The following is a 26,781-nucleotide window of genomic DNA, read 5'->3' on the forward strand; positions in this document are numbered from 1 at the left end:
AATTACAATTACCAAAACACTGGGAGAAGCAAGCAAGGCAAATGTAAGTGAAATTGATTACATCTCACAGCCACTATCTGCCAATTGATGACCTGGTATCGATCCTTTGCTTGTGCTGTTCAATTCAATGTGTGGTTGTGAGGGGTATACTTGTGCGCACGCACATACGTGCATGTGCGTGTGTGAGGGTTTGTTAGTGTGTGTGTGTGTGTGTGTGTACGCTGGTGCTCACATCCGCTGAGTGGGCTCCCTTGCCACCTATTGGCTGTGATTAGCTGGTTGTAAAGATCTATGGAGTAATGTGTTAAGATGGGGCTGAAATGCATCGTCTCTTCTGATAAATTAGAAAGCATCACATGCGGGTAAGTACATTACATGCATACATATATAAACAAGAACAGCTCCCATTGGTAGTGACTATTGAATGCAGTGTGTTCCCTATTAGGCTTACGTAGACATACAAGTACTTGATGTTCTAGATGTGTGTGTACTAGATATCCACCAAAATATAAATGAATGTGTGTGATGCTCAAGTACTGGGTCAGTTCTACTTCCTCTGTGATCTCAACTTTGACCCCCTTCCCCCACGTTTACCCCAATGAGAAGATGATATGGATCTTTGGTTGTTTTTTGGACAGAAAACCATGACAACAGAGAGTGAAACAGCAGTATTCCTCTGCAGATCTCAACCCTGGAACTGGAAGAGAAAAACACCAACATTAGGTAGGGATCAAGCGACAGGAGGAAGAAAAAAAAGAGAGATATAGACCAACAGATAAAATAGCTTGAAAGATGGAGAGATAAGAAGGCCAAAAAGATACAGAAAGCGAGAGAGAAACGCTGCATAGAAGATGGACCAATCACGTCGTGTCTCTTTACCTGACGCAGGTTGCGGGTGACGCGCACATCGTGCCAGGTGTTGTCGTTGAACTTCCCGTTGACGGGCTCCACCAGTGCCTCGAAAGCGCCCGAGCCCAAGTTGATGACCAGCCACACGGCGCCGCTCTTCAGCGACAGGTTGACGTAGTCGGCCGACTTGCCCGTGTGCAGCATGAGGCCGTTGCGCTGCAGCGTGCGGAAGGAGAGCGTGATCTCGTCCGTGCTGCTCTGGATGGGCGTCAGCGACAGGTCGTAGCAGAAGAACTCGTTCCCCTTGAAGGTGGCCACCGACTCTTCCTTCCCTGGAGAGAGAGGAGAATGGAGAGAGAGAGAGAGAGAGAGAGGGATGAGGTTTTACAGTAATTGTTGGTCAATGGAGGACTGAGCATATACATGGCCTTCAGAAAGTATTCCTACCCCTTTATGTATTCTGCATGTTGTTGTGTTACAGCCTGAATTCAAAATGGATTACATTTTTTTTTCTTCATATACACAGTATCCCATAATGACAAATTGAAAACATATTTTTAGACATTTTTGCAAATCTATTAAACTTAAATTACAGAAATATTTAATTTACATAAGTATTCACACCCCTGAATCATGAGCTATACAAGCATTTTCAAGTCTTGCCATAGATTTTCAACTAGATATAAGTCAGAATTCGGCCACTCAGGAACATTCACTGTCTTCTTGGTAAACAACTCCAGTGTAGATTTGCCCTTGTATTTTAGGTTATGGTCCTGCCAAAAGGTAAATTCATCTTCCAGTGTCTGGTGGAAAGCAGACTGAACCAGGTTTTCTTTTAGGATTTTGCCTGTGTTTAGCTCCATTCTGTTTCTTTTTTTATCCTGAAAAACTCCCCAGTACTTACAATTACAAGCATACCCAGAACATGATGCATCCACCACTATGCTTAAAATTACAGAGAGTGGTAATCAGTAATGCGCTGGATTAGATTTGCCCCAAACATAACACTTTGTATTCTGGACAAAAGTTCATTGCTTAGCCAGATTTTTTGCAGTTTTACTTTTGTTGCAAACAGGATGCATGTTTTAGAATATTTTTTTATTATATACAAGCTTCCTTCTTTTCACTGTCAGTTAGTTAGTATTAGTATTGTGGAGTAACTTAGTATTGTGGAGTAGTATTGTTAGTATTGTGGAGTAACTACAATGTTGTTGATCGATTCTCAGTTTTCTCCTATCACAGCCATTAAAAACTCTAACTGTGTTAAAGTCACCATTGGCCTCATGGTGAAATCCCTGAGTGGTTTCCTTCCTCTCCAGCAATGGAATTAGGAAGGACACCTTTATTTTTGTAGTGACTGGGTGTATTAATACACCATCCAAAGTGTAATTAATAACTTCACCATGCTTAAATGGATATTCAATGTCTGCCTTTTTAATTTTTTACCCATCTACTAATAGGTTCCCATCTTTGCGAGGCATTGGAAAGTCTCGCTGGTCTTTGCGGTTGAATCTGTGTCTGAAATTCACTGCTCGACCTTGCAGATAATTGTATGTGTGGGGTATAGAGATGAGCTAGTCCTTCAAAAATCATGTTACACACTGTTATTTCACACAGAGTGAATCCATGCAATTTATGTGACTTGTTAAGCACATTTTTATTCCTGAGCTTATTTAGGCTTGCCATAACAAAGGTTGTTTTTTTTAACTCAAGATATTTCCGCTTTTCATTTACAATGAATTTGCAAAAAAATAAAATAAATTACAACATAATACATTGACAAAAAATATGTAAATATAATCCTAATTCAGGCTGTAACACAACAACATGTGGAAAAAGTCAAGGGGTGTGAACTTTCTGGAGGCACTGTAGATCTGGCAGCACTGCTGTTAGGTGTGTTGATGTATTGGTAAAACGCATCAAAAATCATGAAAGAAATCATGAAACCGTAGTAGTGAGAGTGAGAGGTGTGAGGTGTGAGTGCTTGTTTGACATCCTTGTTCTTATTGTCAGTCAACAGTTAAAGCAGACAGCTCCCACTACGGACACCTGCCAAGTCCCATTGAAACGACAGGGAAAGACACCATTTCCTCATGTCATTCCTGTCATTCTGTCATAAGAATGACTAAAGACGGCTCTCCACACAACATGGGAACTCATAACTCTTCTCATTTACTTCTCTATGACCACGTACAGTGGCAAGAAAAAGGATGTGAACCCTTTGGAAATACCTGGATTTCTGCATAAATTGGTCACAAAATTTGATCTGATCTTCATCTGGGTCAACAATAGACAAACACAGTCCACTTAAACGAGTAACACACAAACAATTCTAAGTCTGTAAGTCTTCATTGAACATTCAGTGCAGAGTTAGGACAAGTATGTGAACCCTTGGATTTAATAACTGGTTGACCCTCCTTTGGCAGCAATAACCTCAACCAAATGTTTTCTGTAGTTGCGGATCAGACCTGCACAACGGTCAGGAGGAATTTTGGACAATTCCTCTTTACAAAATTGTTTCAGTTCAGCAATATTCATGGGATGTCTGGTGTGAACTGCTCTCTTGAGGTCATGCCACAGCATCTCAATCAGGTTGAGGTCAGGATTCTGACTGGGCCACTCCAGAATGAAGCCATTCTGTTGTTGATTTACTTCTGTGTTTTGGGTCGTTGTCCTGTTGCATCACCCAACTTCTGTTGAGCTTCAATTGGCGGACAGATAGGCTAATATCCTCCTGCAAAATGTCTTGATCCACTTTCATTTTACATTTACATTCATTTTTCCATTGATGATAGCAAGCTGTCCAGGCCCTGGGGCAGCAATGCAGCCCCAAACCATGATGCTCCCTCCACCATACTTTACAGTTGGGATGAGGTTTTGATGTTGGTGTGCTGTGGCTTTTTTCTCCACACATGGTGTTGTGTGTTCCTTCCAAAAAACTCAACTTTAGTTTCATTTATCCACAGAATATTTTGCCAGTAGCGCTGTGGAACATCCAGGTGCACTTTTGCAAACTTCAGATGTGTAGCAATGTTTTTTTGGTGTTGACAGCAGTGGCTTCTTCCGTGGTGTCCTCCCATGAACACCATTCCTGTTTAGTGTTTTAGTATCATAGACTCGTCAACAGATGTTAGCATGATTTCTGTAAGTCTTTAGCTGACACTAGGATTCTTCTTAACCTCATTGAGCATTCTACGCTGTGCTCTTGCAGTCATCTTCGCAGGATGGCCACTCCTAGGGAGAATAGCAACTGTGCTGAGCATTCTCCATTTATAGACAATTTGTCTTACTGTAGACTGATGAAAATCAAGGCTTTTAGAGATACTTTTGTAACCCTTTCCAGCTTTATGCAAGTCAACAAGTATTAATCTTAGGTCTTTTGAGATCTCTTTTGTTCGAGGCATGGTTCCCATCAGGCAATGCTTCTTGTGGATAGCAAACTCAAATTTTGTGAGTGTTTTTTAAAGGGCAAGGCAGCTCTAACCAATCTCTAACCAATCAGCTCTCCAATCTCGTCTCATTGATTGGACTCCAGGTTAGCTGACTCCTGATTCAAATTAGTTAGCCTAGGGGTTCATATACTTTTTCCAAACTACACTGTGAATGTTTAAACTATGTATTCAATATAGACAATAAAAATACAATAATTGTTTGTTACGAGTTTAACTATTGTTGGGACTTAGTTGAAGATCAAATTTGATGATGAATTTATGCAGAAATCCAGGTAATTCCAAAGGGCTCACATACTTTTTCTTGCCACTGTACCTCTGTGTACCAGGGTCTATCAACAAGCTGCCTTCCCAACAGTCCAGTGATCCACACTGACAACACTGTCTTGTTGTAATTTCCCCATGCCCCCACAGTCTGTGTAGGGGATCCAGCTCTGATAATGAGGTTTACCAGGAAATCAGGGGGAATCAAGGGGAACCCTCACTGGATTGGATAATCCCATTCATCCCAAAAATGTATTACTGCAAATCACTCTAATCCCTAGACACATTTCCCAGGGGAGGGTGGAGTCGAGATGGCCACATAGATTGAGAGACACCATCTCCTGAGCACTGAGTTACAATCTGGAGCCGAGAGTGGCGGGACTGGTGGAGCCGAGAGTGGCGGGACTGGTGGAGCCGAGAGTGGCGGGACTGGTGGAGCCGAGAGTGGCGGGACTGGTGGAGCCGAGAGTGGCGGGAGTGGAGCCGAGAGTGGCGGGAGTGGAGCCGAGAGTTGCGGGAGTGGAGCCGAGAGTGGCGGGACTGGTGGAGCCGAGAGTGGAGCCGAGAGTGGCGGGAGTGGAGCCAAGAGTGGCGGGACTGGTGGAGCCGAGAGTGGAGCCGAGAGTGTCGGGACTGGAGCCGAGAGTGTCGGGACTGGAGCCGAGAGTGTCGGGACTGGAGCCGAGAGTGGCGGGAGTGGAGCCGAGAGTGGCGGGAGTGGAGCCGAGAGTTGCGGGAGTGGATCAGAGAGTGGTGGGATGCAGCTTTAGGTGATACAGACTTAGAGAGGACATGGACTAATTTTCTATAGACATAGGATTGCTGTAATGTCACTAATGTGTTAAAATAATGACTTTTCAAGCACATCAATTATGGTGATTTGACTATGTATTTAACAAGTCTGATTTTATGGAACATTAAGTCATACAGGCTTTTCTTTTCAAATGTCAGTCATCCAAAATATATGAACGCCTGCACATACATTATTGTGAACATGCATGCAGGCACACACACAAAAACACTATCACCCACAAATGAGGCAGCCAATGAATCCTCTGCTTAAAGAGACAACTATTTAAGGGGGCTTTTTGTTTGAAATTGGAATTCAGAGTAAGCTCAGGTGAGGCGGAAAGGCATCATGGCGTGGAGGTAGAGAGAGGTAGAGAGAGGTAGAGAGAGGTAGAGAGAGGTAGGTAGGTAGGTAGGTAGGTAGGTAGGTAGGGAGGTAGAGAGGGAGGTAGAGAGGGAGGTAGAGAGGGAGGTAGAGAGAGAGATATTTATATCTTGTAAACAGAATCCTCACGGTCACTGTGAGTGGCGTCATGCCCATAGGGGGCACAGAGGCACGTGCCCCGTCAGATTTGTTCTGCATATATATATTATGCAGTTGAAGTCGGAAGTTTACATCCACTTAGGTTGGAGTCATTAAAACTTGTTTTTCAACCACTCCACCAATTTATTGTTAACAAACTATTGTTTTGGCAAGTCCGTTAGGACATCTACTTTGTGCATGACACAAGTCATTTTTCCAACAATTGTTCACAGACAGATTATTTCACTTATAATTCACTGTATCACAATTCCAGTGGGTCAGAAGTTTACATACACTAAGTTGACTGTGCCTTTAAACAACTTGGAAAATTCCAGAAAAATATGTTATTGCTTTAGAAGCTTCTGATAAGCTAATTTACATTATTTGAGTCAATAGGAGGTGTAACTGTGGATGCATTTCAAGGCCTACCTTAAACTCAGTGCCTCTTTGCTTGACAACATGGAAAAATCAAAAGAAATTAGCCAAGACCTCAGAAAAAAAATTGGAGACCTCCAAGTCTGGTTCATCCTTGGGAGCAATGACAAACACCTGAAGGTACCACGTTCATCTTTACAAACAATAGTATGCAAGTATAAACACCATGGGACCACGCAGCCGTCATACCGCTCAGGAGGAGATGAACGTACTTTGGTAAGAAAGGTGCAAATCAATCCCAGAACAACAGCAAAGCACCTTGTGAAGATGCTGGAGGAAACAGGTACAAAAGTATATATATTTCCACAGTAAAACAAGTCCTATATCGACATAACCTGAAAGGCCGCTCAGCAAGGAAGAAGCCACTGCTCCAAAACCGCCATTAAAAAAAAGCCAGACTACGGTTTGCAACTGCACATGGGGACAAAGATCGTACGTTTTTGAGAAATGTCCTCTGGTCTGATGAAACAAAAATAGAACTGTTTGGCCATAATGACCATAATTATGTTTGGAGGAAAATGGGAGAGGCTTGCAAGCCGAAGAACACCATCCCAACCGTGAAGCACGGGGGTGGCAGCATCATGTTGTGGGGGTGCTTTGCTGCAGGAGGGACTGATGCACTTCACAAAATACATGGCATCATGAGGTAGCAAAATTATGTGGATATATTGAAGCAACATCTCAAGACATCAGTCAGGAAGTTAAAGCTTGGTGGCAAATGGGTCTCCCAAATGGACAATGACCCCAAGCATACTTCCAAAGTTGTGGCAAAATGGCTTAAGGACAACAAAGTCAAGGTATTGGAGTGGCCATCGCAAAGCCCCGACCTCAATCCTATAGAAAATGTGTGGGCAGAACTGAAAGAGCGTGTGCGAGCAAGGAGGCCTACAAACCTGACTCGGTTACACCAGCACTGTCAGGAGGAATGGGACACAATTCACCCAACTTATTGTGGGAAGCTTGTGGAAGGCTACCTGAAACATTTGACCCAAGTCAAACAATTTAAAGGCAATGCTACCAAATACTAATTGAGTATATGTAAACTTCTGACCCACTGGGAATGTGATGAAAGAAATAAAAGCTGAAATATATCACTCTACTATTATTCTGACATTTCACATTCTTAAAATAAATTGGTGATCCTAACTGACCCAAGACAGGATTAAATGTCAGGAATTGTGAAAAACAGAGTTTAAATGTATTTGGCTAAGGTATATGTAAACTTCCGACTTCAACTGTATATCTATTTCATATTTTATGAAGTTAGCTTTAGTTATCCCAGATATGTTCTCAATCTTCCAACCTCATAGTGAGCTACCAAGAAGTCATTTCAGGCTAAAAATCTGGTTATTTAGACAAGTTAGCTATTATATCTTAGCTGGCATGCCTGCTGGCAAGTTCGGCAGTCTTTAGAAATCAAGCAATAACTAAATTTACTGAATAAGACTGAATAAGCCAGATTTTAGCAGAGATACAGAGAGGCATATCTGGTTTCTTTAAAAAAAGAACCACTAGCCAGAAGGATACAGACAGCCCAAGAGCTATGCAATTTTTTAACATTTTTTTTATATACATAGAATTAAGCATTAGGATTATAGCTTTAGATTGCAGGAGTTTGAAAAACACAAAATTGTCCAATTCTCCCAAGGGACCTCCCCGAAGCCACCCTCACATACTTTGTGCTACCTCTGAGTGTTGGGGGGTATGACGCCCCTGGTCTCTGTGGTGCTGATGTAGTATGAACAAAAGCGTGGCAAATGGATCGATGCAGCCATTTTCAATTATGTATTAAGTTGGGAGAGAGAGAGAGGAAAAAGCAGAAAAAAACAACTACAACGAGCAGCTTGTGATTGCTTTCTATGAGCTGTGGTGTCAGAAGATAGAGATTGAGCTGCTTGGAATGAAAGGAGGCAGCTAGCAGATAATATATATATTTAGTTTTTTTTTGGGTGGGTGTGGTTTAGGCAATGTTAATGTACTCACTGGTGGCTGACAAAAAGGAAACAAAAAAAGAAGATACTGCCTGAGCACTCAGACTGACAGGAAAGGACAAGGGGACTCATTTCACCGTCGCACGATGACACTGTATTGATGAAATGGGGCTAGTGCCATCTCTGACCGTGGCATGATGCATCGCTGCGCAACGTACAATAAGACATCTTCCGAAACCTATTGGAGGTCTCTCTCCATCTTTCTCTCTCCCTTTCTCTCTCCCTACCTCTCTCCATCTTTCTCTCTGCTTGTCTACCTACCGCTCTCTCTGCCTGTCTCTCTCTTATCTCTCCCTGCCTGTCTTTCTCTTCTCTCTCTTTCTCTCTCCCTGCCTGTCTCTCTCTTCTCTCTCTCTCTCTCCCTGCCTGTCTCTCTCTTCTCTCTCTCTCTCCCTGCATGTCTCTCTCTTCACTCCCTCTGCCTGTCTCTCTCGCTCCCTGCCTGTCTCTCTCTTCTCTCTCTCTGTCTGTCTCTCTTCACTCTCCCTGCCTGTCTCTCTCTTCTCTCTCTCTCCCTGCCTGTCTCTCTTCTCTCTCTCTCTCCCTGCCTGTCTCTCTCTTCTCTCTCTCTCTGTCTGTCTCTCTCTTCACTCTCCCTGCCTGTCTCTCTGTTCTCTCTCTGCTTGCCCTTCTCTCTCTCCCTGCCAACAAAGCAAATTAATTAAACAAAACAAAGACAAAAACAGACATTAAAAGTAAACATTACACACAGAAAACATTTCAAGAGAGTAAAAAGCATTAAAACATTATATTATTAGTGATTAAAAAAATGTAGTATAACATTTAAAATGATACAGTATGTACAATGTTGTGATACTCTCTCTCTCTCTGTCCTTAACTCCCTCTCGCACCCACCCACCAGCTCAAATCTCCATTTTATATAGCCGGAGCGCTTCCATTGGTTGACTCAGTATAGCAATAGGCAGGAGTCAGGACACACCTAAGGCTGGATATGCTGGCATAATCTCCAAATCGCTTAATGCAACACATCACAGGATAATGGCAGCTTGCTTGCTGGTTATCGTGCAGAACGCCCTGTGCTCCCTCATTTTTTTCAGAAGAAAGAAGGGCAGCCTTGTTTGAGCAATTCATTTCAGTATACATTTCTGGACTGCAACATTGTAAGATTGTGCCCTCTGTATACACTGAGTGTACAAAACATTAAGGGCACCTTCCTAATATTGAGTTGCACCCTCCCCCCGTTTGCCCTCAGAAAAGACTCAATTCGCCGGGGCATGGACTCTACAAGCTGTTGAAAGCGTTCCACAGGGATGCTGGCCCATGTTGAATCCAATGTTTCCCACAGTTGTGTCAAGTTGGCTGGATGCCCTTAGGGTTGTGGACCATTGTTAATACACACAGGAAACTGTTGAGCGTGAAAAACCCAGCCGCGTTGCAGTTCTTGACACAGACCGGTGCACCTACTACCATATCCAGTTCAAAGGCATCTAAATATTTTGTCTTGCCCATTCACCGTTTGAATTGCATACATATACTACCATTCAAAAGTTTGGGGTCACTTAGAAATGTCCTTGTTTTTAAAGGAAAAGCTAATACTTGTCCATTAAAATAACATCAAATTGATCATAAATACAGTGTAGACATTGTTAATGTTGTAAATGACTATTGTAGCTGGTTAAAGCTGTTTTTTTAATGGAATATCTACAGTACATAGAAGGCCAGCACCCCGGAGTCGCCTCTTCACTGTTGACGTTAAGACTAGTGTTTTGCGGGTACTATTTAATGGAGCTGGCCGTTGAGGACTTGTGAGGCGTCTGTTTCTCAAACTAGACACTCTAATGTACTTGTCTTCTTGCTCAGTTGTGCACCGGGGCCTCCCACTCCTCTTTCTATTCTAGTTAGAGACAGTTTGCTCTGTTCTGTGAAGGGAGTAGTACACAGCGTTGTACGAGATCTTCAGTTTCTTGGCAATTTCTCACATGGAATAGCCTTCATTTCTGAGAACAAGAATAGACTGACAAGTTTAAGAAGAAAGTCTTTGTTTCGGGCCTTTTTGAGCCTGTAGTCGAATCCACAAATGCTGATGCTCCAGATACACAACTAGTCTAAAGCGGAGTTTTATTGCTTCCTTAATCAGCACAGCAGTTTTCAGCTGTGCTAACATAATTGCAAAAGGGTTTTCTAATTATTAATTAGCCTTTTAAAACGATAAACTTGGATTAGCTAACACAACGTGCCATTGGAACACAGGAGTGATGGTTGCTGATAATGGGCCTCTATACGCCTATGTATATATTCCATCAAAAATCTGCCATTTCCAGCTACAATAGTAATTTACGACATTAACAATGTCTACATTGTATTTCTGATCTATTTGATGTTATTTTAATTGGCAAATGGCCTTTCTTTCAAAAACAAGGACATTTCTAAGTGGCCCAAAGCTTTTGAACGGTAGTGCACACAGTTCATGTCTCAATTGTCTCAAGGCTTAAAAATCCCTCTTTAACCTGTCTCCTCCCCTCCATCTACAATAAAGTGTATTTATCAAGTGACATCAACAAGGGGTCATAGCTTTCACCTGGATTCATCCGGTCAGTCTATGTCATGGAAAGAGCAGGTGTTCTTAATGTTTTGTTGTCATTATATTTTTAGAGCGCAACTTGGCATATATAGCAATTCAAAATGTCAGACGGGCTCATGTTTCTAACTTGATCACTATTAATCCAAATAATTTGAGTGCTCTTCTCGACCATTGATGGCCTGATAAATCCTCTCCCCGCAAACATATGTGATCTTTCCTCCACATCTAAATGTGACAAGATAACATTAGGCTGGGTATCAGTCAAGCAAGACCTGATGAGAAGTTTGATATGTGCTCTAGCCGACCACGCAAAGGCACTATGGATTTATTTTCCCTAGTTGACGCAGACATGCTCAGGAAAGCGATATCACAACATAAGCCTTTGACCTGCCTTCTCGATCCTATCCCCACCACCTTCTTCTGAACAGTTTTTAATTGCATATCTGAAGAAGTGCAAGCTATTGTGAATCCCTCCCTGTTCACAGGCACTTCCCCCACTGCACCAAAAACTTCTATGGTGAAACCCCTTTCTGAAGAAAAGTAATCTAGATACTTCAGCTCTTAGCAATTTTCCGCCAATCTCCAACCTTCCATTCTTCAGCAGAATTCTGGAGAAATTGGTGTTCAAACAGCTAAATTATTTTTTTAAGTGCCAACTGGTTTTCGTGCCCACCACAGCACAGAGACAGCCTTAGTTAAAGTGATAAATGATCTTAGAGCCATAACAGATGCCAAACAGCTCTTGGTCTTTGTACTCTTGAATTTAAGTGCTTGCATTCAACACTGTTGACCACTATGTCCTTCTGGACAGACTGGAGAGGTGGGTTTGCATCTCTGGTCCAGTTCTAAATTGGTTTAGGACCTATTTAACCGGCGAGAGTTTGTCACCCTTGGTGAGCATAACGCAGAGAAAATACACATCATATGGCGTTCCACAAGGTTCGATGATTCAACAATTGAATTCACTGACAGAGAAAGAGCTAATGAAACACAAATTGACATTTACAGTAGTTGGCTGGCTAGTCTAACATTGACTAGCTTTCAATATATATTTCAAGTACACTCGAAAACAGATATTTATCTTGTTCAGTCTGGGAGCTAGCTATCTATTTCCAATAGTGTGTAACTGCAGCCCACAATTTGGGTTGTTCCTGCATGTGGGCATTCCTCAACACCCCCCCTCAAGCATCCTATTGGTTCCTTCATAAACACGCCCCCTCCCCTTCCCGTCCTTCTCGAGCATCCCATTGGTTCCTGCATGAATGCCTCCCCCGAGCACTTCATTTGCTGCTACATGAACACCCCCATCCATCACGACATCCTCATTCTTGTGACACTTTTGAATGTGGGTCAAAAGGAAAATTAAACAGAGTTTTTCTTGAGGAGTCCTCCTTGATAACTAGCGGGAACGACACCATGTCCTTTGCTCCCACCTGCCAAACACCTGCCCTCACAGTCATCAACAGAACTTCTGGAAAACAGTGCCCGACAGGCGGAGGCGAAGGACACTGTCTAACGGTCACCTTCACCTCCTGTGCACTTGAGAAAACCGTGCCTAACAGGCCGGGGCGAAGGACACTGTGTACCGGTCTCCACCGCTTTCAGATAGCACAGCAGGCGGAGGCTTGGGAGACACTGTGTGCAGGCTAGCTTGCTAGTTAGCAACACTGTGTGCTAGCATGCTAGTTAGCTAGCTAACACGATGTAGCCCCTGCTTCCTGTGTACCCGAGAAAACCATGCCCGACAGGCAGGGCAAAGGACACTGTCTACCGGTAACCCCTGCCTCCTGTCAGGACGGACCGCAGGCAGGAGGCTGGGGCAACACCGTGTGCTAGCTAGCTTGCTAGTTAGCGACACCGTGTGCTGGTTGGTTAGCTAGCACACAGTGTTGCTCCTGCCTATCGCCTGCTGTGTACCGGAGAAAACCCTTGCTGTTGTTAACAGAACTGTGGGAAAACAGTGCCCGACAGGTAACGGCTAAAGACACTCTACCGGTGTGTACTAGCGACAGCTAGCTACCGTTGTCGCCCCTGCCTCTTCTTCTTCTATGGGGTTTATCGGAGATTGGCCACCACCTACTGTACTGTAGTCCCCCTGCCTCACACCTATGCACCAGAGACATACAATAAAAATGGACCAATAGAAGTATAAAGAGGGGATCCTGGCAGGAATGCCCAGAATTGCGGGCTGCAGTTGCACCCATCTTGCTATATCTGTTCCTCTTCATCAGATAGCAGCTCACGTTGTCACGAGTCTGTGTTTACATTGTCGATAGAACCAGGCAGGCCATTGGCTGCCTTCATCTCGAGAGGTATGTACGGGAGAGGTAGTTCGGCATATTTGCTTGAGCGGCCGAGTCTTGAAATCTACTTTTTTTTATGAGAATATGTGCAAGAATTCATAGTGCCAACAAATGTTATAGTCATCATAAGAATGTTTTTACTGTCATATACAAAAAAATCCTCTCCTCCCTCGACAGGGATCGATCATATTCATGTTTAAAGGCTTCAGCCCACCACTTGTCTAGCCTTTGGAGAGAGCACCCACGAACTGTGAACTGTGAACTGTGAAGCAGAAAGAAAGCTAGAAGAAATATAGAAATATAGGACGTTGATATATTAATTAACTTACAAGAAACAAAGTTGTGCAGTATATATTTACTACTACAGAAGAATCAAGTGCTTAGAAAATCAGAGTGAGCTGAACTAGAGGGGAATTGGGATGTATTTTCCTTTGATGTGTTTGAACAGAAAATCCTGAGGCGTTAGCTTTATGCTAGCTAAACACTGTCTGTGTTGATGAATAACTAAAAACGTACATAATATTTATGATCTAAAACCAGTCAGGATATTGACATAAGCATGTGTGCTTTTGAGAGTGACCATCATTTCGATTTTTAGAACGTTTATCATTTTTGCTTTTGCTATTGCTACCTTGTGCCTTTTTATTTGTATGAGAGTGATTGGACAGTAATGGTGCTCAGTTTTTTTTGCATTCTCACAGGGGAGAAGAACGTGGGTTTTGCAACACAATCCGCAAATCCTTTTGAGACCTCTACATGTAAAAATAGTTATCATTACAGAACAGTTACTGAAGCTTTGTTGTTGATAAAAGTAAGAAACGGAATCATTGATTATTCTGCACGTTCTGTGCAGACTGGTTTTTGCACTCCCTTTTGATTCGAACGGCACCAGCGCCACCTGTCATCTTTTACAAACTACGTTTCGTCTGTAAAAGACCTGGGCTCGTCATCTACAGCTTCGACAACATCCTCATTGCATCATTGCTATAGAGGGACATGTGACTGGTAGGAACCGAACTGAGATAATCGAGTGCACTCACATTTTTTATTTTTTTTATTGGGTACTTATTTTCTATTACTACTGTATTGGACAAAACGGTGTTGTTGCGAATGAATGGTCATGGCGGTTGTGATGCTCTGTTGTTTTACGTTGATCTATGAACAGGGGGGAAAAAAAGAAAACGAACGATACATTTCAACTTCAAAGGTATATCACTGAGTCCTTGCAGTATTCTTCCTTTAGTAGATAATGAATGTTTTTTTCAGATACCAGTCTCCTTTCGAACTTAAATAGACCGCTTGCACATCGTACATAGTAACCAAAAGTAGTTCCTAGTGTGTTACACGCGCGAGCTCACACACACGGGAGCCCTGACGCACGCACAGCCACATGTACGCAACAAAAAAGACACACACACACACACACTTCCCCCCAACCCCACACACAACGAGCTGACCGGTGACACTGTGGTCGGTCAAGGACTGACACAGTACCGTGTGATGAAATGCTATACTGTATGTACTGTATGTCAGGGTCATCTCTTGACACGAATTTCTAGTCCATCAAAAATATGTAAACCTGAACCGCTCAGGCGGCACGCCACGTGTCAATTCAGCAGTATGTGGTTACACAATGAAGAGCATCATCCCAGGGAAACGCATGTTAAGCATTAGGCTAGTGTGTCATGTTGACAGAAGTGACATAAGAACAATCACGGGAAGAGATATCCCAGGGTATCTATGAATGTATGGTATGGTGGTAAATATGATCCGTATAGAAGATCACTAGGATTCACCGTTGTTCTAAGACTGTTCATTCTTTTTTTAGGGGGCGCTTAACATAGGCTGTTATTACAGTAATACAAGTGCAGTGTGGCATGTGTTATTAAATTGGATTGAGTTGAGACTGGGAGTAGAGGGAGGATTTAATAAGATGAAACGCATGGCCGCCTCCATCACACAACTTGTGTGGCACATTAGCCAACACATAATGAACCCTAACATACTGTTTTTTGGGTGATTGCATTATATATACGTATAGTCACCTAATCAGGGTCATTTTGGGGAGGGCGAGAGATGGGTGGACCTAGAGTGAGCGTATCCGTGTGTGTGCTTGTGTGTGTGTGTGTTTTGTTATATGTGTTTGTTTCAGTCACCCACAAACAGCAGGGGGTACTGAGGTGCTTTAGTGGAAGAAAGCATCGCCCCAGGAGACAGGCTCCCCTCTGCTCTTTCATTTGCTACTTATTCACTCGCCTGGCTATGGTGGCCCTGAGGAACACGGGGGGCCAAACACCATGTTTATCCACACTTCATTATACATGACCTTATTGGTAGTCCATCTACACACAGTCACTGCCCATTAATCTTCCAATACAGCCATCCAGGATACCCCTAAAGCCCCAAAACATTGAGCCTGTATAAAAAAAGGCAACAGTGGGAAATAGCATTGTATATTAATGCTTTGAAGCATGGGGGATAATTCACAATAGCCTACAGGGGTATGGGAATGGCTATCATCTCGTTGCTAGCCCTCAGACAGAAGATGAAGGTGGCTAACTGGCCGTCCATCTGTTTGTGTGTGTCTGTTTGTGTATGCTCAGCACTCGAGCAGTGACAAAGAACAATCTCTCTCTCTCTCTCACGGAAGACATTTTGAATTGAAGCGTGCTGGGGACAAGTGGAATCAGAGAGATGGAAAAGGAGCCAGAGGGAGGGAAAAAGAGGAGCGAGAGGAAGAGACAGAACAGATTTTCAAATGACTAAGTGTGGATGGGGGGTTGTTGTCATTGCACGGGAGAGAAATGAGAAGATAACATGATTGATACGTGTTGTTCAGATCGGCAGCCTCCGTGTTGTGCGCCTCATGGGTTTTTCTCTCCCTCTGATATAAATCTAACCTGTCAGCTGTCCTTAAAAATCATCAACGTGGTATTCCAAGCTCAGATGAGCCGATAACTTACTCTGGTGTATCCAAGCAGCCCCCTCTCCCTCTTCAGAAGTCACAAAATCCAAAGAATGGATTTGAGAAGGTAACGATGGACCACTGAAGTGCACATCAGTTCGAACTCTGTTCAAGTGAATCCTAGTTCACCCAGTCCCGAATTAAATACATTTATGGAATACTCAGGATATCTGCATTCTTTGGAATGGTAAGCAGCATTCCACAACAGAGCCATGCAGTTGATCAGGATTCAACAGTAGTCAGACACTACAGTACAGAAAGCCCAAGTTCCCAAACTGGGAGACTTTTAAGGTTCTTTACTATCAAACTGTACACAAAGCAATGCAACAACGTAAGCTCATCCATGCCAGATCAGCCTTCAAAACCGAACCCTGACCCTAAGGACAACAGAACCGCCGAATAAGGAAGGGTGTAATTACTAACGTGTTCTCTCGTGTAAAGGGGCTATCGATTCCCGCCCAAGCCTGCAGCAGAGCTCGCTATAACATTAGTAAATCGCTGATGAGCTCACGGATCTCTGATTCGATGGCATCTCGTCCTATCGACAAAAGACTCCGGGAACAATGAGCCTCCCCGTCGACCGCCTTGCTCTTCTATTCCACTAGAATAGGTGATTACTGTATATCGATCTGTAGACTCTGATTGTGCTCCTATAATTAAGGCTGTAATTTGTAGTCTGCTGAGCTGGTTTTCTGCCGAGCACACCCACCTTTGTAGAGCCACCCGTTCCATTTTTACCCCCACCACCAGCGCTGGTTTGGCCTTGAGGTGAATATGACCATCAAACACAAAACACGGCGGTTTATTTTTGTTTCCAATAATGCCATCGATGGGTGGCTCATCCATATTGAAATGGGTTATCTGTAGTAAAGGATTGTGGGTGGCTGGTATCGCTCGTTTTTTTTGTTGTTATCTTGTAAGAGGATTGCTTTTGAGCTATGGTTGGAATAAATGCATTATAGGCATGGGGTCAAGGGATGAGGGTTACTTGTGCGCTAACGTAAGCTTTCACCAATTTTATGGTAAGGCACGCATGCAGCACCTATGTTGCATGAAGATTCTTGCATGGTTAGTAAACCTAGCTTCTCAAGGATAGTAGCTTATACAATCTGAACATGGATTGTATGGTGTGATTGAATACAATTATCCAGACAAACCCATTTTAGCCCTTATTAAACTACAGCGAGTTATGTTTGAGGAAAGTTCTGGAATACAACTTCCTCATACATGTAACTATGGACAGACGGAATGAGCAGGAAATATTTAGCGACATTTTTCAAATGATCAATTACTAACCGTATTGTTTGCATATTCAATACAACTGCATGTGGACCTATTTACATTCTCTAGCAATTATTTGAATTTATTCCACAGTCAAATGTTTACCTCGCATGCTATCCAGCGGTAGATGAATGAATATGGAATCATATCAAGGCCTTCAGCAATGGTTAAACCGTCAAATGAAGACAGATTCAAACAAGATGGCTGTGCTGCAGTACTGCGTTTGAATAATCTGCATCGTCCATCACCCCACTACACTTCACTACAGTACACGTTGACAGGTACATAAAGTGCCTTTCTAAGTGTCTATAAAGTTTACAGTGCCCTATGGGAAAGAAGACCAGCGAACAAGGCTTTCAAGCACCACTCAGTATGAAAAGACCCTTGATTAAAACTCAATTGGATCCCACCTTTACACTCAATTTTTAGTGTCATTTGAATTTTAAATTGGCTGTCATTCTGATTGACAACCATTTTAAGGGCACACAAAGAGCAGTTGAGATATTGTGGTGATGAAGGAAAAAAAATGTATGAAGTCAAAAAAGAGAAACAAATAAATGTCAATGAAAATAACGTGTTAAGCCTATGATGTAACAAGGTCTTTTGCTGGGTGTCCCCCATGCGTCAAAAATAATACCGTTGACATCCCCCCTAACAATGTCAGGCCATTGAGCATGGGGTCCAAGTGACAATTTGACAGTAGTGTGTGTGTGTGAGGGTTTTTCTCTGACCTTTACAGGTTACACATCCTCCCTGCGAGTCAATTGCTACTTGCAGCCCACACACGCACGCAAGCACACACACACACATACACAACCCACCCTCGTTTCCCTGAGACTGTTGGCATTTTAACGAGCGTTCCCTTTAACATTTTAGACCTATTCCAGTGTTTTCTCTTCTTGTTCTCTCCCTCAGTGAGGTGATTTCAGGTGGTAAAGGATTAACGAGATGCACTTAGACAAAAGAGGCTTTAATTGCCCGTTGCCGGGGAAACTGCCCATTTCTAACCCACTGGCGAAAGGCCAATCTGATGGCATTGTGACTCAAGATCGACCTGCCTCTCTCGCGCTCTCTTTCTCTACCTCATTTCCTCACTTTCCCTAATTTCCTCCACAGTCGGAGTCTGGCAGGTGACTATTATCACAGTGGTAGCAAGTGTACTCTCAAAGCCTGACAGAGTACATATCACTCAAGCCAATGCTTAATGTAGGCTCAAATGGGTCTGTAAAGACCCGGGCCTGCTTTCCTTATAGCAATGGAACTTAGGCCTATGAGTGTTTTAACGATGCATCTTTCCTACCAATGGCCGACGATGTAACATGCGTTTCCAAAAACACCACTCAGAGTGAACAGGCTGTGCTGCTCTTGGATCACTTTTCTCAATTTAAATCTTACCTTAACATTCAAATTATTTCACAATACTGATGACGGATCAGATGCTAGAGAGATTTGGTGATCCTTTCCCCCCTTTTTCTGGGGCCTGGAGTTTTTCCTGATTTCATGACCTGGTTGGGTAAAACTCTGGGACCCATTCTTAGCTTCTGACAAAATATTATTATTACAGATAGCTTTCCTTTTCATCTGTGCAATGACTATAGGGCTGGGGGTTTCTTGGCGGGTCACGTGAATTGGAAACACTCCTGGCCTAAGGTGGATTAAACCCTTTCAAATTACCACAAACCTTTTTATCATTCATTCTGGATCTGATATCAAAAGAGCCAGAGACAACAACTTCAATGGACAACATACTCTGCCGATTAGTGAACTACTATAGCAGGGCTGAGTGTTATGCAAACAATGGTTATAATGACAAAATATTAATTTCGTTTTATACACAATGTTAAGCAGTGGACTTTGACAAATAAAAAAATCTAACAAGACAGCTTACATTTCACATCATACACAGTAGAATGTACAGTTGAAGTCAGAAGTTTACATACACCTTCAGCCTAATACATTTAAACTCAGTTTTTCACAATTCCTGAGATTTAATCCTAGTAAAAATTCCCTGTCTTAGGTCAGTTCGATCACCACTTTATTTTAAGAATGTGAAATGTCAGAATAATAGCAGATTTATTTCAGCCTTTATTTCTTTCATCACATTCCCAGTGGGTCAGAAGTTTACATACACTCAATTAGTATTTGGTAGCATTGCCTTTAAATTGTTTAACTTGGGTCAAACGTTTCGGGTAGCGTTCCACAAGCTTCCCACAATAAGTTGGGTGAATTTTGGCCCATTCCTCCTGAAAGAGCTCGTGTGACTGAGTCAGGTTTGTAGGCCTCCTTGCTCACACACACTTTTTCAGTTCTGCCCACAAATGTTCAATGTAATTGAGGTAGGGGCTTTGCGATGGCTACTCCAATACATTGACTTTGTTGTCCTTAAGCCATTTTGCCACAACTTTGGAAGTATGCTTGGGGTCATTGTCTACTTGGAAGACCCATTTGCCACCAAACTTTAACTTCCTGACTGAGGTCTTGAGATGTTGCTTCAATATATCCACATAATTTCCCTGCCTCATGATGCCATATTATTTTGTGCAGCAAAGCACCCCCACAACATGATGCTGCCACCCCCGTACTTCACGGTTGGTACGGTGTTCTTCGGCTTGTCAGCCTCCCCCCTTTTTCCTCAAAACATAACGATTATAATTATGGCCAAACAGTTCTATTTTTATTTCATTAGACCAGAGGACATTTCTCAAAAAGTACGATCTTTGTCCCCATGTGCAGTTGCAAACCGTAGTCTGGCTTTTTTATGGCAGTTTTGGAGCAGTGGCTTCTTCCTTGCTGAGCGGCCTTTCAGATGATGTCGATATAAGACTTGTTTTACTGTGGATATAGAATCTTTTGCTACCTGTTTCCTCCAGCATCTTCACAAGGTCCTTTACTGTTGTTCTGGGATTGATTTGCACTTTTGGCACCAAAGTACGTTCAGCTCTAGGAGACAGATGGCGTCTCCTTCCTGAGTGGTATGACGGCTGCGTGGTCCCATGGTGTTTATACTTTGCGTACTATTGCTTGTACAGATGAACGTGGTACCTTCAGGTGTTTGGAAAGTGCTCCCAAGGATGAACCAGACTTGTGGAGGTCTCCAATTTTTTTTCTGGGGTCTTGGCTTATTTCTTTTGATTTTCCCATGATGTCAAGCAAAGAGGCACTGAGTTTGAAGGTAGGCCTTGAAATACATCCACAGGTACACCTCCAATTGACTCAAATGATGTCAATTAGCCTATCAGAAGCTTCTAAAGCCATGCCATAATTTTCTGGAATTTTCCAAGCTGTTCAAAGGCACAGTCAACTTAGTGTATTGCAAACCGTGAATTATAAGTGAAATAATCTGTCTGTAAACAATTGTTGGAAAAATTACTTGTGTCATGCACAAAGTATAACTGACTTGCCAAAACTATAGTTTGTTAACAAGAAATTTGTGGAGTGGTTGAAAAACAAGTTTTAATGACTCCAACCTAAGTGTATGTAAACTTCCGACTTCAACTGAATGTGTAAATCATAAAACTACTAACCTAGTGTTGTTGTTCTGGTCTCCTTCTGGCACACCAGAGGTTAGTTACCTGTCTCCTCACTGTAGGAACTTTGAGCACCAGGGAACCAACCTCTGGAGGGCCATAAGCTACTTTCAATATTTTAATTGAAAATACACTGCTCAAAAAAACACTGAAAGTGAACACTGAATAACACATCCTAGATCTGAATGAATGAAATATTCTTATTAAATACTTTTTTATTTACATAGTTGAATGTGCTGACAACAAAATCACACAAAAATGATCAATGGAAATCAAATTTATCAACCCATGGAGGTCTGGATTTGGAGTCACACTCAAAATTAAAGTGGAAAACCACATTACAGGCTGATCCAACTTTGATGTAATGTCCTGAAAACAAGTCAAAATGAGGCTCAGTAGTGTGTGTGTGGCCTCCACGTGCCTGTATGACCTCCCTACAACGCCTGGGCATGCTCCTGATGAGGTGGCGGATGGTCTCCTGAGGGATCTCCTCCCAGACCTGGACTAAAGCATCCGCCAACTCCTGGACAGTCTGTGGTGCAACGTGGCGTTGGTGGATGGAGCGAGACATGAGGTCCCAGATGTGCTCAATTGGATTCAGGTCTGGGGAGCGGGCAGGCCAGTCCATAGCATCAATGCCTTCCTCTTGCAGGAACTGCTGACACACTCCAGCCACAAAAGGTCTAGCATTGTCTTGCATTAGGAGGAACCCAGGGCCAACCGCACCAGTATATGGTCTCACAAGGGGTCTGAGGATCTCATCTCGGTACCTAATGGCAGTCAGGCTACCTCTGGCGAGCACATGGAGGGCTGTGCGGCCCCCCAAAGAAATGCCACCCCACACCATGACTGACCCACCGCCAAACCGGTCATGCTGGAGGATGTTGCAGGCAGCAGAACATTCTCCACGGCGTCTCCAGACTCTGTCACGTCTGTCACATGTGCTCAGTGTGAACCTGCTTTCATCTGTGAAGAGCGCCAGTGGCGAATTTGCCAATCTTGGTGTTCTCTGGCAAATGCCAAACGTCCTGCACGGTGTTGGGCTGTAAGCACAACCCCCACCTGAGGACGTCGGGCCCTCATACCACTCTCACGGAGTCTGTTTCTGACCGTTTGAGCAGACACATGCACATTTGTGGCCTGATGGAGGTCATTTTGCAGGGCTCTGGCAGTGCTCCTCCTTGCACAAAGGCAGAGGTAGCAGTCCTGCTGCTGGGTTGTTGCCCTCCTATAGCCTCCTCCATGTCTCCTGATGTACTGGCCTGTCTCCTGGTAGCGCCTCCATGCTCTGGACACTACGCTGACAGACACAGCAAACCTTCTTGCCACAGCTCGCATTGATGTTCCATCCTGGATGAGCTGCACTACCTGAGCCACTTGTGTGGGCTGTAGACTCCGTCTCATGCCACCACTGGAGTGAAAGCACTGCCAGCATTCAAAAGTGACCAAAACAACAGCCAGGAAGCATAGGAACTGAGAAGTGGTCTGTGGTCACCACTTGCAGAATCACTCCTTTATTGGGGGTGTCTTGCTAATTGCCTATAATTTCCACCTGTTGTCTATTCCATTTGCACAACAGCATGTGAAATGTATTGTCAATCAGTGTTGCTTCCTAAGTGGACAGTTTGATTTCACAGAAGTGTGTTTGACTTGGAGTTACATTGTGTTGTTTAAGTGTTCCCTTTATTTTTTTGAGCAGTGTAATATCCCCTTTTTCACAAAGTACATTTTATTGAAGGTCAATCATTCTATTGAAGGTCACTCATTCTATTGCACTATATTCTAACCAAACCTGCATTACCAGTTCATATCAGTAAGTGTCACTATGCACTAGCTAGTCTAAAAAGAATGATGTCATGATTGCTGCCGGTCTCTGTATTAGTGAAAGTTATGGGGGTGCTAGAACCCATAAATAATTAATAACATTTCTGCATTAGCCAACAAGTTCATATTGTCTGTGTAGACTGCTCTGTGGCTGATTTTTTATTTTTTTACTTTTAAGGTAGTAAACATTTGTGAATAATCACCAGCAGTGGAAATAAAATAATATGCCAACATTACTGCACTAACAAACAGTCTGTATCCCTTGGCCTTGATTAGGAGCAGCAGTTTAATCTTCTTTATCCTGTGCCAAACACAGTGAGTCTAAATGATTAACGTTAGCTGCCTGATTGCATCAAGCTAGCTAACTAATGTTAGCTAGCTATCTTTCGAATGAATACCATTCTAGCTAGTTTTAGAGGACGACTAAACTGCTTTTATCAATACTTATATTTTCCATTCAAATTTGTGTTCGCTCTCTCATGAGGCAGGCAGGAAGGCTGAAAAGCAGCATGAGCGAAGAAAGAAACCAAGGCCTTATGCCCTTGGGGGAATTCCCGTCACCATCTTGGAGGGCGGTCCAAATGATTAACCACGCAAGGGAAGTTTGAAAACGTAAGCCCCTCAGCCCTCGTTTCTAGTTGGCTTTGCGAGTGTACAATTCTGTTCACTCCGGGGCCTGAAACACCCTATAATTAAATGTGCGACGTTTGTACATCCACTTACGAAAAGTCAGCAAAAACGTAAAATCAACATCAATGGAGAAGTCAACGTACAAGTGTAAGTAAAAAACAAATGCAAATAAGTTCAATTGTGCTACTAATGCACATGATGGCACAAACACGTCTAAATATGCTTTTGTTTGGTTATCTTTTGGAAATTGTAGAAGTAAAACATGTTTCTTCTTCAGAAGTTCCAGCTAGGCAGGCTAACGTTAGTTAGCTAATTCATTTGCTCGCTATTATACAGTAGGTGTATATTAATAATGATATATTTAATATAAGTAGACATGCACTCATAATGGACTGTAGCGCATATAAAGCAACCACAAGCTACCGGTGGCCGCCAGCCAAGGGTGGTCCATTTAAAAATCATTCCTTCCTCCCTCGCCCCTCGACCTGCAAATGTATACTCGCCAGACATGATACGTCATCAGAAGTCTCCACTTCATTTGAGGGCTGAGGGGATGGGGTGTGTCTTTTTGAGTGTTTGGACCGCAGCCCAAGTGCAGAGTCAAACGACAAAGTGCTGGTGCAACCTAACATAGTTGTTGAGAAGTGTGGTTGATGAATCTCTGTAGGCTGTACCTAAAGAGACCACTGTGACTGACAAGTGAATCCACCTGTCGCAGCGAGCATGGGGGTTACCTTGTGAAGTCCCAGGGACAGAGTTGTATTCACTAGACAAAACAGAGGCAAACAGGCTGAGGGGGAAGTACTATGTAATCTTGTTCAATGAGAAATGCCTGCTTTCTTTTCTGTTGTATAATGTTTCTCTATGACGTGAACTAATGAATACTTCTCATAAACATGTTCGGTGCTGCTGCTTTGAAAGTGGTGCGGTGGCACCAAACCAGATTGAAAAGTACCGTGGCAAATTCTGCCACGTGTTATCTGGTACCAATGATAGGACAGGCCTATACAATAACAGGGTTCAACATCAGTCCAATACCTAAACAATGCATTGTAAGAGACACATACAGTACAGTGTACTAGAGTAAGACATTTCAAACACAAAGGAAGAGGAACTAAGATGGCATTGAAGCCTGCAATAGCACACTAGCACCGACAATGACTATTTGCTTCCGTACAATGACTCTTCACACTGGGGGTGGGGGGAAGCATTATAATTGCATTGAAATACAGGCCAACTGCCTGTAGAAATACATAAATCGTGTTTAATGAAATGCACTTTTGTGCACAGTTCTTTGTGAGTTACTGTCGATAAAAGCCGAGGGAAATGAAAGGGTTGGGGGGGGGGTCTGACGTTGAGGGGTGGCTGACATTGTTTTCCATGGGTTTGTTTAAATTGTATTGAATCCCTGGCAAATTGCCTGAAGAATCATTCCACGTAAATTGCTTTAGTTAATATGTTAATGTCAAAGCCGCTAGGGGTAGGTGAGGTTAGAAGGGGAAAAGGGCGGTCTGGCTGTCTTGGTTTGACTGCTGGGTTGAGCTGGAGAGAAACAGACACAGAGAATTCCCAACTCTAGGTCAGTCTGGGGCTTTGAAACAAAGGCTCTTCTATATTATCGACTTGGTATTGTGAATGAAACAAACATGGCTCTGAAACTGTCGATGGCTCTAGCTTTCATATCTGTAACACACTAAAAGACTGGAGTGAGTTTAAATTCTCAAAGGGCACATTGATTAAAAGAGACAACCATGGTCTTTGTGTGTCGGGTTAAAACTCTTTCCAAATTACGACTTAGTCCTTTCTCTCTCGTTGTCATTTCCAGTAGCAACCAACCTTCCCACGTTTTAAAGATGTAATCCCAACTAGAAACATGGCACTGTGTTAAGAGTGCAGTGGGAGAATTGATTCCCTGTTTAGGAAGGAAGGAGGGGAGAAACATGAGACAAAGTGGGCAAAAGAAAATGGCGAGACAGAGAATGGCTGTACTTTCAGTTGTTTAACCACAAAAAAAAAGTGCTAGTGGCCACAGGAGAAGTTGTATAATGAGCAGAAACTTGTTGCTAGAGTGTTGACCTTTATAATCCATGTATTGGTTCTCCCTGCTGGCTCACAGCAGGGGCGCTATTGTGACAGCCTGAACAGGAAGTGCTCAGAGACCTAGCTTCCTGATAACCACGTTATCCAACGCAAGTTCCAAATACAGACTCTGCCCTGTGATGTTTATGCAGAGTGAGGTCCCTGTGTCTCTCTCTGAATGTCTCCCTCGCTCCCTGTCTGACTCTTTCTCTCTCTAAATGAATCCAACATAGGTAATGGGTTGCTCGGTGTCTCCTGTGTATTATATATTGGTTAAGAGCATCAACAATGTAGCCAGTGAAGAAAATGGGGCCCTATGCTCGCGTGGCCCTCCGTGGCACACACACTCACTCTCTCTACACCCAACAAATGAGTCGTCGTTAGCGACACCTCTATGGCGTGCCGTCTATAGAGGGTGATAGGCTGTTTGTTTAATAACCACGTCTGCATTTACATTTCACTCCTGACTGCACAGTCCGCTTAGCCAGACAAGGCGGTTATGACATCACTCTGGAGTTGGGGTATGTGTGTGTACTTCCAAACTTAGCAGATAACTTAACAGTACAGGCACATGCACCGTCCCACACACAAATACAGACCCCCAACACTTTAATTCCGTCTAGAAAGTTAAGCAAATTCCAATGCGTTCTCCTGCAGACATGGCCGACGTGGGGAGCCCCCCATGTCAGGCTGTGGCCTCGTACCGGGCACCACCCTAATTAAAATCTCTCTCTCTCTCTCTCTCTCAACCCCATCTCTCTCAACTTTACACTTTTCTCACTCACTTAACTCACATTCGTAGCTCCGTCCCACTCTCTCTCTCTGCCCTCCAGGCCTGTACCATAACCCTGATTTTATTATCCAAAATGAATGTGTTCTTTCCCTACCTCCCTGAGCTCTGGTACACAGTCTCTGCTTTATTGACTGTCGGTCAACATCTGCTGTTGGCTTTAACGAGGCACTTAGCCTCTGAAGACTGCTAATTAGACATATGAGCCTTTCTTTCTCACCCACTCATCACACACACACACACAAACACACACACACACACACACACACACACACACACACACACACACACACACACACACACACACACACACACACACACACACACACACACACACACACACACACACACCCAGGTAAAATGCAGTGTGTGGGCACTGGATGAGCTCACGATGAGCTGCGTGGTTGTGTGTGTACTGTATATACTGTGAGTGTGTGTAGGCATGATTATAATATGTAGGCGTGGAGACCCGTGGAGACCCTAGGGCTGAGTTGGTTTCCATTAGCCCAGTAAAAGACAAGGTTTTTGACAGTGTGAGAG

At 43.3% G+C, this 26,781-nt stretch overlaps 1 protein-coding gene across 5 annotated transcripts in view; it reads right to left on the reverse strand.

Moving 5' to 3' along the window:
• The window catches only part of LOC112261015 (neurexin-2-like), a 935,354-nt gene that overhangs the window by 508,340 nt on the left and 400,233 nt on the right, over window positions 1–26,781 (reverse strand). For all 5 annotated transcript variants that reach the window (XM_042328452.1, XM_042328453.1, XM_042328454.1 and 2 more), the window contains exon 6: window positions 880–1,181. In XM_042328452.1, the coding sequence (XP_042184386.1) occupies window positions 880–1,181 (302 nt within the window). The remainder of the gene's footprint in view (window positions 1–879; window positions 1,182–26,781) is intronic.

The sequence above is a fragment of the Oncorhynchus tshawytscha genome, linkage group LG10 (assembly GCF_018296145.1).
Source record: "Oncorhynchus tshawytscha isolate Ot180627B linkage group LG10, Otsh_v2.0, whole genome shotgun sequence".
Classification (NCBI taxonomy): Eukaryota; Metazoa; Chordata; class Actinopteri; order Salmoniformes; family Salmonidae; genus Oncorhynchus; species Oncorhynchus tshawytscha.